Raw genomic sequence first — 12,485 nt, 5'->3', positions numbered from 1 at the left:
GCCTGCCTCCGTACCACTGACTTTAACCTTTAACATTTAAGAACATTACCTCCCTGTTGACAATGGTTCTCCCAGGATCAAACAGTTTCTGTAAACAATCTGCTAGTGCTCCCCAGTACTCACTGGCATGGCTGATAAAGTGCCCCATAGGACCCTGAGGCTTCTGCTTGTCAGAAGGGCATGTGCTCAACTGACCACCCTGCTGCTACAGCAATGTTGTCATGTGGAGGTGGTAAGTAGGGCAACAAGTCAAACTGAAAGTAACAATGGAGGCTTTCTTCATTTACTGCTACGATGCAACCCAAGGGGCACACAAAAAAGGCGCCAGTTCCTCAGTGTTCCATTTTCCCAAGTGGAACCGCGCCAGGCAAGGGTCAGAAGGGTCAGCACATTCAGAGGAGCAGTGAACCAAAGGCTTCTGCCTCTGCCTCTTTATGGACCCCTGGGCAGAGGGACGGCCAGGGAAAAGGGACAGGAGGTGAAAAGCGCTGAGTCCAGGTGGAGCAAAGTGCCTCGGCCAAGCCCCTCAGTAAGCAGGTCTCTGCAAGGTGCACAGGAAATGCCTTAGGTGAGCCCCCTGCCTCCTGCCTAAAGGCAAGTGGGCTAGGAATGCAGACATGTAGCCTAGCTAGCGCGCTGGCCCTGGAGGCCTGAGTCTATGACTACAACTCCCTCCAGAGACTGCAGGGCACTGGTTGTACAGCGAGTTTAGTGTGGGGAGGGTATTTTCCCCTTGGAGGCCTGCCAGGTAAAGCCTTACAATTGTCTGAAAGATCACACATTGGGTTTTGGTCTGGAGCACGACTCTTCACCTACTATAAGCAAGGCCTTGTGATTAATGCTGTGGTACTGTAAAAACAAACAAACACACACACACAAAAACACAGCTTGGTCCCAAACTCCAGCAGCCACTTACTGATTAAAGCAGAAAAACATAGCAAATACAGGTGAAATGATAAAATAGAACACAGATGATTTTGGCACTTTTTAAAATCTTACAACTTAGTAAAGCTCTTTGAACAAAATTAGTGCTATATATAGTAAGCAATGGTTATTACTGGCTCTATTATTAAAAGACTAGATTCATACAAATATTCAGAGTTGGAAGAAGATACTACTTAAAAATATATATACTCACGATTCATCTAAATCTTCTACGAATCCTTTACAGAAAGCCATCTCAAGTAAAAAAACTGAAAGAAAAAGGGAAAACATATATAATAAATGCTGGTGTATCATTTGGCTTGTACTATAAGCTCAATCATCTAAAAAAATGTTTTTGATTTTTATCAACCTACCAAAAAATTCATTGAACCATCCCAGGGCACAAGTGATGAAAAAGCATAAATAGTTCAAATGTTTAATAAACACTCTGCATGCAACCGTACTGTGAAAGGCTAGTAAATCACAGAGGTTCTTTTTAAATATACTTCCACTTTCATCCCATTTTTTCCTTGTTACATGCCATCTTTTTGGAACAGGGATAGAAATCGTTGTTTTTCCTTTTTCTCTAATACCAATGATCTCCTCGATATAAACTCCAAATACCATTCCACATACTTTAGCTTTTTTTAAAAAAAATAACATATTGTTGAAAGCATTACAGGTGTCTCATTTTCCCTCCAGTAACCCCCGCTTCCCCACACCTGCCCCTCCCCAGGTCTTCACTGCACTACTGCCTGTGTCCATGAGTTTTGCCTATATGCATTTACGTTCTTAGGTTAATCTCTTCCAAATGGTTAGTTTTTATTCCCAATTTTATAGGTCTTGAGCTCCACCACCAATACGTATTTCGGAAGAGGATCTGGCACGTCCTGGTTACTGAGTGAAAACAGCCCAGAGAGAAACAGGGGCGCGGGGGCTGAGCAAAGGCCGACCCACATTCGGGGCACTTTCCCCCGGGCACCAGAGTCTGTTCTGCCCTGGGACACCCTCCTCTTCGCCCCCTTCTTCCCACAGGACAAGACTCGGAACCTAAAGCCAAAGCCCTGAGTGGCTGCACCTTCGGAAGGGAGCATCCTTCATGCCTGTAAGTGGAGCCAGCGCTCCGGAAACTTCCTGCCACCCCGAAAATCAGAACCGAACGGAGGAAAACGCATCCTTCCCGCGCGTGACGCTGGTCTCGGGCAGCCCGCCTGGGAGGAAGGAGCCGCGGTGAGGGATATCTCGGCGGACCCCGCGGCCGGTCCAGGCCCGACCTCATCCGGGGAGGGTCCCCGCGCCCACCCGCACCACCCCCGCCAGGCCTGTACCAGTGGCGCAGAGCCGCAAGGCAGCCCCGGGTGTCCGAGCTGCCATGGTCGCCGCAGGAGAGCTGCAGGCCGCGGGGAAGCAGTAGCGGCGGCCGCCTGCGCTCCCGGAAGGGGAACCGGGGCGCGGAAGGGAAGCTGGGCGCTGAGGGCAGGGGCGGGGCAGCTCCCAGGACCCGCCGGCCTCCGCCTCGGAGCATGCGCGGAACCAGAGCGCACGCGCAGAACTGGGGCGCATGCGCAGCCGCGTCCACGAAGGTTGGCGTTGTCAGTGGCCTCGGAGAGCGTGGGAACCACGAGTGAGGTCGCTGACGCGGGCGGGCGAAGCGGCCAGTGCCGCTTGGGTGCGTTTCAGGGAAGTTCAGTTCCGGCTGAACTTGAAGAAGGAGGTAGATTCCGACAGCGCAGCTTGAGGTTGGATTCTGCCAGGTTTTTCCCTCGCTGCTCAAGTGCAGTGAAGGATGAGATTCCTGCAGAGGTGCGGTAGCTAGCAATGGTTAGAAAGGTTCTTTTGCTGCGGGACCCTCCATGTATTATTTCAACAGTCTTTGAACCTGTTTGCAAAATAGGATATCTGTCTTAGAACAGAAAGCTCGTGTTTGCCAACTAAAGGAATACCTTAAAAAATTTTTAAATCTTGAAACCTGGAAAAACGAAGTTGATCATAGGATATATTTTTTGATGATTAGTTCCTCTATGTTTTCTTTTAGAGATAAAGTACTTGCTATAAAACATTTGTTGCTGTCTTTCTACACAACAAAAATGATTTGTAAAAGTGACAAAGTTTTATAGGATGGTTTCAGCAGCAGTCACTACATCTAATTCAAATGAAATTTTTGTAGGACATAAAATTTCAGGATTTTTAGATAGTTATTGAATGTGTGTTGTGAGAACAGAAATGTATTGCAATGTCAGCCGATTCACCTTAAGTTCAAAATTCCAACAGGCAGAAATCTCATAAACATTGCTATTCCCCATGATTAGAAGGCTAAATTATAATCTGATTGAGAGTAAGCCCTAGTTTTCCTCCCTTTTATGCATATAGCGTAGTATCCAATGCAGACGTTCAGATTCAAAAATATTTTTAAGTGAATGTTTAGTTTAAGAGCTAAACATGCATAAATATGTAATCCTCTTCAAAGTTCTCAAAGTAGAATATATTATGGATGAGGATCCAGGGACTCAGAGGAGATAATTTCCTTAATAATTAAAAAGAATGAAGTTGTTATTTGAAACAAAGTCTCAGACTCCAGAGCTGGTGTTCTTTTGTTTGGGGGCTTTGTTGTTGTTGTTTTTTGTTGTTTTTTAGAACATCACTTTCATTTGTGCCTTAGGTAAAACATGAAACACAAGAGATCAAATTGTTCTCAAGGTAAGAACAAGGCTTCTTTTGAAAAACAAATGAACAAATACACAAAAACAAATATTATAAATCATATGCTAACACCAAGTAAAAACACCAAGGTAACTGTATATAACAAATAAACAAATTGCCTGAAACTTACCCTTTTAAAAATAACCTAAGCCAAGTCCCAAACCCACCCTAATTTTTTCTCCTGTCTGTGAATCTCTGTAACACATTTTCTGTAATTCTGTATTATCTATATTGCTTTTATACAGATAGCCATTCATTATATCTCAAGCTAGACAGTAAGTTCCCTTGAGGAGAGAGACTTGACTGATCTACTTCTGCTATGTAACAGGCACCCATCAAAGACTAGCTGGCATTTATTTTTTGGCAAGCATTTATGACCTGGTTGGAGTGAGAAGGATGTGTGCTGGTGGTAGGATATGGAATCTAGGAGAGTAAGATACAAATTACAAAACAGTCAACATCTAATAGGCTGCTGTCTAGACAAAAGGGCTAATATTGCTTTGATTTGCTAATACTAAAAGCCAGACTACAGTATAATTCTCAACAGCACGATGTTTTTTAAAAAATATATATTTTTATTGATTTAAGAGAGGAAGGGAGAGGAAGAGATAAAAACATCAGTGATGAGAGAGAGAACCATTGATCAGTTGCCTCCTGCACTCTCCCTACTGGGGATCAAGCCCGCAACCCGGGCATGTGTCCTTGACCAGAATCGAACCCGGGACCCTTCAGTCCACAGGCCGATGCTCTATCCACTGAGCCAAACCAGCTAGGGCAACAGCACAATGAAAAACAACAAAACAAAAAAAAACCACACACTTCATTGCAACCAAAAGTTATATACCAGTTGTTAACTTCTGCTCTATTGAATGTCACCAATATTTGTAGATAATGTATAACGTGCTGAAGATGTGGTCATTCAATAGAAAGCAATCCTGACGTTGCGTTGTGGCTGCTGGTGAAGATGAATCTTGGAAAACATGTGCTTCCACCTTCCTTTGCAGCAGCCTGAATTCTGGCTGATCCACTGTAGAGAGTCCATATGAGCATTCAGAATTCTGTAGATCTGCTGGGACAGGTCAATAGTGTCAGGTCTTTCAGATATACTCAGGTGCTCAATACTGTCCTGCAGATCCTGGGCCATTTGTTTCAGCTGAGCACCTATGTTTTCTGCTACTTTGTAAATCCTCTCACACTCCTCATCTACATAATTTGCATAAACAGATCCATTGTCCTTCCCAGATTCCCCTAAAGAGATCAAGAGATTTTCTAGTTCCTTCTACTGCAGCAGGACCAAATCCAATTCTTTTTTCAGTCTTTTCTGATCCAATTTCACTTTTTCCACTTTTCCATGTAAAATAGTCATCTTCTAACTATTGTCAGTCAATGCACAGTCCCAAGCATTGGCCTGGGTGACCTGGTGATGACCTCTTGATCCTCTAACTCAAGGTTCCATTTATTGATCAGACCAGCCAGCTGACCACACGTCATCACGGGAGTTATGATCAAATTAACAGTCGAAGTAAAAGGTGTAGAAGCAAAACCGACTGGAACAGTGTCATTAATCCCAATTGGTTTTCTACTGAAGGTAAAGCCAATAGTGATTGTGGTGGTGCTGGTGTTTGTGGTGCTGGTTAGTGTTGGAGGTGGTCCTGGTGGTGGTCATGGTAGTTGTTGACTTTGTAGTAGATGCTGCTCCACCCACTATAGGGAATTTAAGTCTAAATTCCAAAGTTTTACCACCAAGCATTGCAGCTGAAGTTGTTGGGGGTGTCAAATGAGACCAAATCTTTGAAAACAAAGTGGACATTTATAGAACTCTGCATTCAGCAAGCAGGAAATGCATACTCTAACTCACATAACATAATTATAAGTCTCAACAGTTTGAAAAAAGTGTGGTATTATCAGCATGCTATCTGACCACAACATAAATAAGTTATCTATAACAAAAGATAAAACTATGCCCATAATTGCAAAATTTAAAAACACTGTTATAAATAGTATCTTTGTAAAAATAATAATTGAAACTAAAAATATACATGGAATGAAATAAGAAATTGCGTCTATTAAAATTGTAGGATGCAGCAAAATCTGTATGAGAGAAATTTGCAGCACTCAGAGAAATTTATAGACACAAATGCTTTTTTAAATTTTAGAATAAAATAAAATATCGGTGAACTAAACTTTCTCCTTAAGAAGAGAAATAACAGAAAAAAGGGAAAACATGAAAGATAAACAGGGCATTATTTTATTGTGCCAGGAACTGTTCTCTGCACGGAGAACATAGCATTGAAAAAAATGGACCCAGTGCAGTTCAGTTCCTAGTGTGTTATAGGAATTTTCACTTACATGGTATATGTCAGTGGTCGGCAAACCGCGGCTCGCGAGCCACATGCGGCTCTTTGGCCCCGTGGCATGGGCCATGAAGTTTCAATCGCACTGTATGTGCGCGCCCACACGTGGTATTTTGTGGAAGAGCCACACTCAAGGGGCCAGTTTGCCGACCACTGGTATATGTATATTCAGGCAGTTCTCCAAATGCTTTACATACATTAACTCACTTAGAGTGAGAGTGAGAGAGAGAGAAACAAGATACAAGGGAGAAATTCAAAGAAGTCCCTGAAGTATGTCTTTTGATCCAACCAATAATATGGATAAATTTTTGTTACAATCAATTCAGAAATTGACTGAGAGCATGTGAGAGAGGATGAGGAAGTGAGAAAAACATCACAAACGTCCAGACATCAGGACACCTTTGAAGAGGCAGGCTGAGTGAGTCATCATCCTTCACACTCAGAGAAGGGGGAGCCAATTTAATGTTGGGACAGTTCAAGTAAGACAGCTCCTGCACATACTCCATTCCCCCCTCTGCATGCCAGCCCTTGAAGGGTAAAGTCCCAATTAGCTGGCCGGGGAAGGCAAAGATAGAAGATAAATCAAGACCCCCTATCCCACTGCAAGTTTTCTAACCTGAAACAGACCCTAGGAGGGGAAGGGGAAAACATTTCTATGGTAAATCTAGTTAGAATTTTGGTCAGTAATGGGAATGGTTATGCCAATTATTAGGTATGTTTTCTATTTTCTTTTTTAAATATATTTTTATGGATTTCAGAGAGGAAGGGGGAGGGAGAGAAAGAGAGATAGAAACATCAATGATGAGAGAGAATCATTGATCAGCTGCCTCCTGCATACCCCCTACTGGGGACTGAGCATGTGCCCTTGACCAGAATCGAACCTGGATCCTTCAGTCGGTAGGCCGAGGCTTTATCCACTGAGCCAGACCAGCTAGGGCTAGATGTGTTTTCAACTCCAACTTAGTTAGAACTATCTGTTATTCAAGTGGGCTTGTTAGAATTTTCATACAGGGTCAGGGGGAAAAGTCCCACTCTGAAAAATGTTTAATGAATGATGGAAGTATAAGCAGTTATATATTATGTTGACATTATTGCTTATTCAGTATATTAATTGCATTGATAATATTGGGACCAAAAGAAGGACATAAATATAGACAGCAGAAGTTAAGATAAATAACGCTATCACAGCATATATGAAAAAGTAACAAAATCAAAGAGTTCTAAAAATATAACTTTCTAAGATTGATCTATGACAGGGGTGGGGAACCTTTTTTCTGCCAAGGGTCATTTGGATATTTATAACATCATTTGTGGGCCATACAAAATTATCAACTTAAAAATTAGCCTGCTATATTTGGTCAAACATTTAATTAACTCACCCCTAATGCCTTGGCAGGGCCAGACCAAATGATTTCATGGTCCGTGGGCTGGACATTCCCCACCCCTGATCTAAGTGTTAGAAAGACTAAAATATTTGGATAACCATTAAAGAAACTGGATCAGAAGTTTGAAATTGTCACATAAAGAACATGTGCTACGCAACTCTTACGAACTAAAAATCTGTAACAAAGCTCTTCTAGTGAATACAAAAATAAGGAACACTCTCCAATTTGTTCAATAAGGTTACTATAAACTTAGTAACAAGACCAGAAGAGGCATGTGTGAGAAAGGAATTATACAGGTCAATTCAATCATGAACAAAAGTGGAAAAAATTACAAATGAAATATGATCAAACCAGATAGAACAATGTACAAAAAGGACAAAATTGGTGTTTGTTGTTGTTTCATCCCCCCCGCCCTTCCCCAGAAATGCAAGCATGCTTTAACATTAGGGAGAAAAATTGTCTTAAATTTTCCATAGTAACTGATAAGAGATGAAAAATATGTAATCATTTCAATAAATGTGGTAAAAGAATTTGATACATATTAGTTCCCAATCCAAATAGTAAGCTAGGAAGAGTAAGACAGTTTGTCATGGTGTGTTGAGAAGGTTCATTTCCGGCAGTCCTGGAATTACCCTGAGCTGTTTTGCTCAAGTTCCTGCTTTTCACTAAGCTCTGGTTCCAGTACCTGAAACATGCTGGTTAATAACGTTGCCTTTGTAACGGTGGGCCTGAGGAGTTTTAGGGTGTTTTTTTTATCAGCTCCTCAGCATTGTTTATTGGGAAGAGTGAGATTGATGAATTACATCTGGTGGGACCTCCAGAGAGCTCTTCTGTTGAGGCTGATTTTGTAGCAGGACTATGTCTATGTGACGAGCAAAATATGAAATACCCAGTGAGATTCCTGGACTCCATAGTTCCAAGGTGTTCTATGCACATACAGGTGGTCCCTGCTACAAAAGAGATAGTGCTTACAGCCATAACCTATATAGTATGTGAAGGTAGGAGCCTGTACCAGGCCTCCGCAACCCCATGCTGCAAGACAGCCTTTGACAGAGCCAAATTCTAATTCAGTACTGTTGTTAGATGGTTTCCTTTTTCTCTAGCTAATTATAGATTTGTATTGCTATTAGATTTCTTAACTATTGAATCCTGTTTTAGCACAGTTGGCATTACAGGTGAGATTGCTTAGAAGACTTCTGACTCATGCTTTTATAAAAACATGACGGGTGTTATTTAGAAAGGGACAGGATGATTCTGATACAGGGAATGAAAATGAACTGTCAATGCAGAGGTGATTGCCAAGGTATATGTGATTTGAAGTAGCACAGGTGTTGAAATCAGTGACTGATAAGACTTTCCATTGCAATATACAAATGACAACCTGAATGCCAGGAGCTAGCAAAACTGGAAGACAAGTGCAAACTGATGGCAAGTGGGCTCAATCAGTTTCTAGTTGCTACTTTCCGTGTTAGCAGCAGTGAAAGTTCAGAGTCTCCTCAGTTAAACTTCATCCTCTCTGATTGGCAAGCAGAGCCCCCACCAGAGGAAACTGGGCACCATAACACCTGATGGGTCAGCTGAGACCCATTGGAGCTAAGATGATAATCCAAGTGGGACAAGTCAATGGTTGAGGGCAGGAGTCAGCAGGGGGCTGTTCAGTGCCAAAGCAGAGGCAAATGCAGCATTGTGTGATGACCCTTGTGGAAATGGCTCCTGAGAATTTGGATCAAGTAGCAGCATCCCTGGTTTGGAATACTGTTAAGGGTGATGTTTGCACGCATCTGGATGCTCCTTTGGCTGCTGTCTTTGTGGAGACAGTTCAAGGAGAAGTCCTTGCTGACTGGAGTGGACTAGGGGACATTCTTATTAGAGTAGGGTAATGGCTCTGCCCCTCCCTTGTGATTTACATTGTCAGTGTCTACTGAGGCTGCAGAAATGCTGCTGCTATAGTCAGTACTGGACTAGCTATACGACAGTGAAACAGGCTCCCAGTGGAATGCCCCTCACCCAGGTTATAAGAACAGCCCCACTACCCTGGACACCATATGTGATTTTACTCTTAGGACCTCAAAGGACATAAAAGAGGCAGTTTGGGATCTTTTATCCCAGCTTCCTCCTGTGAGACTTTAAGATAATACAAAGGTTAGGGTTTTACAAAAGAAAGGAAATCAAAACAAGAAAAGGGGAAGAATTCAGAACCCAGTTGTGGAATGGCAGAAGAGCAATGCATGAGGGACAGGGTCTCCTGAACAAATCCCTGTGGGAGAACCAAGGCCTCTTACAAATGTGCGGATGAAATGCCTGCTGATTTTAGGTCAGCCCACACAGGAGCACTGCCTAGGTCCGCTCAGGAGCCCCTTAGGGGTGACAGAACTAATTTAGGGGAATCAGGAGGTGCTGCTGTAGAAGGAATAAAAATCGAAGTCTCGCCCTAGCCGGTTTGGCTCAGGGGATAGAGCGTCAGCCTGCCGAACAAAGGGTCCCGGGGTTCGATCTGGGTCAAGGGCATGTACCTCAGTTGCAGGCTCCTCCCAGGTCGGGGCCCTGGTCAGGGTTGGTGCAGGAGGCAACCAATTGATGTGTTTCTTTCACACCGATATTTCTGTCTTTCCCTCTCGCTTCCTCTCTGTCTAAAAACCAATGGAAAAATAACCTTGGGTGAGGATTAAAAAAAAGAAAAGAGAAATCGAAGTCTCCTTAAAAGTGGAAATACATAACTTAAAAAAGTATACTGTGGGAATGTCTCCTTTACCTGAATGTGTAATTTGTACGGATATAATGACTGGCTAAAAATTGCTTCCTCTACTGAGTAAAATGAGAAAAATAACTTGTAAATCTGCCCTAAGTCCAGTACTAGTTGGATATGAATGATGGGAGTTGTTGGGGTTACCAGAGCCTACTGAAGTAGTTAATATGAAATACTATCATATGCCTAGGGCAGTAAAGTTTACAGCACTAATTAAGGACATGTTAGATGCAGGAGTGTTAGTGCCTATGCACTCTGCAATAGCCTGATGTTGCCAGTGAGGAAGGCTGATGGATCGATCATGCAGGCTGACCACGGACTGTAGGCGACTCCATTAAGCAGCAACCCTAATGCCTGTCCAGACTATTCAGCTGCTACACAGATTATTTCAACAAGCTAAAGGTGACCGGTTTTCTGCAGTTGACCTAGCTGATGCATTTTTCTCAATATTAGTTGCTAGGGAGAGTCAACAACAATGTGCATTCATGTGGAAGGGTTGCCAATATACATTTGCCTCCAGGATATTTGAACTCCCCTGTGTATTGTCACAATTTACTGAGGCAGGTCTAGTGTAATACAACTATACAGCGTTCTAGTGCACTATCGCGAAGATATTATGATTTATCTGCAGCTGAGAATCAAGCTCTAAGCAATGTTTACTATGATCATAAATCATGTGACTAATCGAGGATGGGTGATGAACCCTGAAAAAAATCTAGGACCTCGCATAGACTATGAAATTTGGGAGGATTACATGGGCTGGAGTGTCTCCATACACTGCAGACCATTAGGAATAAAATGTTCTTGCTCCCACAGATTGACAAGAGACCTACTGTCTAATAGGCCTATTTGGCTTTTGGAGAAATCATACCCCTTGTTTAAGGATACTATTTGGCCCAATCCATTTAAATAAGCTGGACAGAGTCATACTGGACCAGAAACCTATACAGTAAGCCTTCTTGGAACTGCAGAGGCTGTTCCCCAAGCTATCCCGTTTAGTCTATATGTTGCAGTTATAGCCTGGATAGTGTCCCCTCAAATTTGTATGTTGAAGACCTACGTCCCAATGTGATGATATTTGGAGGTGGAGTCTTTGAGCAACCTCATGCATTTACATCAATGCACCCTAAAAATTATCATCATCTATGGCTACTATCATGCTCAAAGGGTTGGGAAAAACCTGGAGACCGAATAAGGACAAATAACATATCAAACGTTGTTGTTAAGGTAAAACAAAATAAGGTAATTTTCTTTAATATCAAGGAAGTAGATAAGAAGTTTATTACTACCACACCTATTAAATATTGCATTGAATGTTCTGGCATGTGTAGTAAAACAAAGAAGCAAAAAGGATAGTGTAAGGATGGGAAGAAAAGGAAACTGTAATTGATTACAGATAAGACTATGTTGAAAATTTAAAAAAAATAATGCAAATTATTAACACTAATAAAGTTTTACCAAAATAGGTAGGTTTAAGGTCATGCAAAAATTAATTGTATTTCTTTAAAATAGCAATAAAGAGAACACATACATTTAAAAAACCTTACTGTATCCGGGCAGTATGGCTCAGTGGTTGAGCATCATCCTTTGAACCAGGAGGTCAGGGTTCAGTTCCCTCTCAGGGCACATGCCCAGGTTGCTGGCTTGATCCCCAGTAGGGAGTGTGCAGGAGGCAGCCAATCAATGATTCTCTCTCATCATTGATGTTTCTCTCTCTCTCTTTCCTTTCCTCTCTCTGATATATATGTATATTAAAAAAACAAAAAAACTTATTGCACTGAGACAATATCCATAAACACAATGCAATTGATTTGGATCCAAATCTTACACCATCGACAAAAATTAATTCCAGGAGGAAAGAAGATAAATGAATAAGCAAAATCTTTAGAAGAGTAATATAAGAGTACCTGTTATACTTTGGTGTTTTAATACTAAATATAAAATGTAAGATTTCATAAAAATAAATTCCTTGATTAAGTGTTTTAGGTGAGATTCAAGGCTATCATTAAAACAGGTCAGATCCTCTTACCTATTATAAAGATAAATATATATAAACTAGAGGCCCGGTGCACAAAAATTTGTGCACTTGGGGGGCGGGGGGAGGGGGGTCCCCCAGCCCGGCCTGTGCCCTCTCGCAGTCTGGGACCCCTCAGGAGATAATGACCTGCTGGCTTAGGCCTGCTCCCGGGTGGCAGAGGGCAGGCCCAATCCCCTAAGTGCAGCCCCTGGTCAGGCTCAGACCAGGGCCGATTGGGGAGCTGGGGCGCCGCCCCCTGTCATGCACAGAGCAGGGCGGATCAGGGGGTTGGGCGCTGCACCCTGTCACACTCAGGGCAGGGCCAATGGGGAGGTTATGGCTCTACCCTGTCACACATA

At 42.5% G+C, this 12,485-nt stretch overlaps 1 protein-coding gene across 14 annotated transcripts in view; it reads right to left on the bottom strand.

The window, feature by feature from the left end:
- The window catches only part of TMX3 (thioredoxin related transmembrane protein 3), a 53,160-nt gene extending 50,755 nt beyond the window's left edge, over window positions 1-2,405 (bottom strand). For 10 of the 14 annotated variants that reach the window (XR_002826552.1, XR_002826551.1, XR_002826553.1 and 7 more), the window contains exons 1-2: window positions 2,253-2,314; window positions 1,139-1,193 (exon numbers count right to left, since the gene is read on the bottom strand). Coding sequence is in view for 8 of the 14 variants with exons in the window: in XM_023745277.1 (XP_023601045.1) it covers window positions 1,139-1,193; window positions 2,253-2,298 (101 nt within the window). In the remaining 6 variants the exon portion in view is untranslated. Of the gene's footprint in view, window positions 1-1,138; window positions 1,195-2,252 lie in introns of those variants that run through there. The other 4 variants (XM_006103996.3, XM_023745282.1, XM_023745281.1 and 1 more) reach the window with 4 other exon arrangements.
- Window positions 2,406-12,485: the final 10,080 nt, after the last annotated feature.

This window comes from Myotis lucifugus, unplaced genomic scaffold (assembly GCF_000147115.1).
Source record: "Myotis lucifugus unplaced genomic scaffold, Myoluc2.0 scaffold_530, whole genome shotgun sequence".
Lineage (NCBI taxonomy): Eukaryota > Metazoa > Chordata > Mammalia > Chiroptera > Vespertilionidae > Myotis > Myotis lucifugus.
Note: the sequence above shows the minus strand (reverse complement) of the source record. Positions and strands in the feature narration are given on the sequence as shown.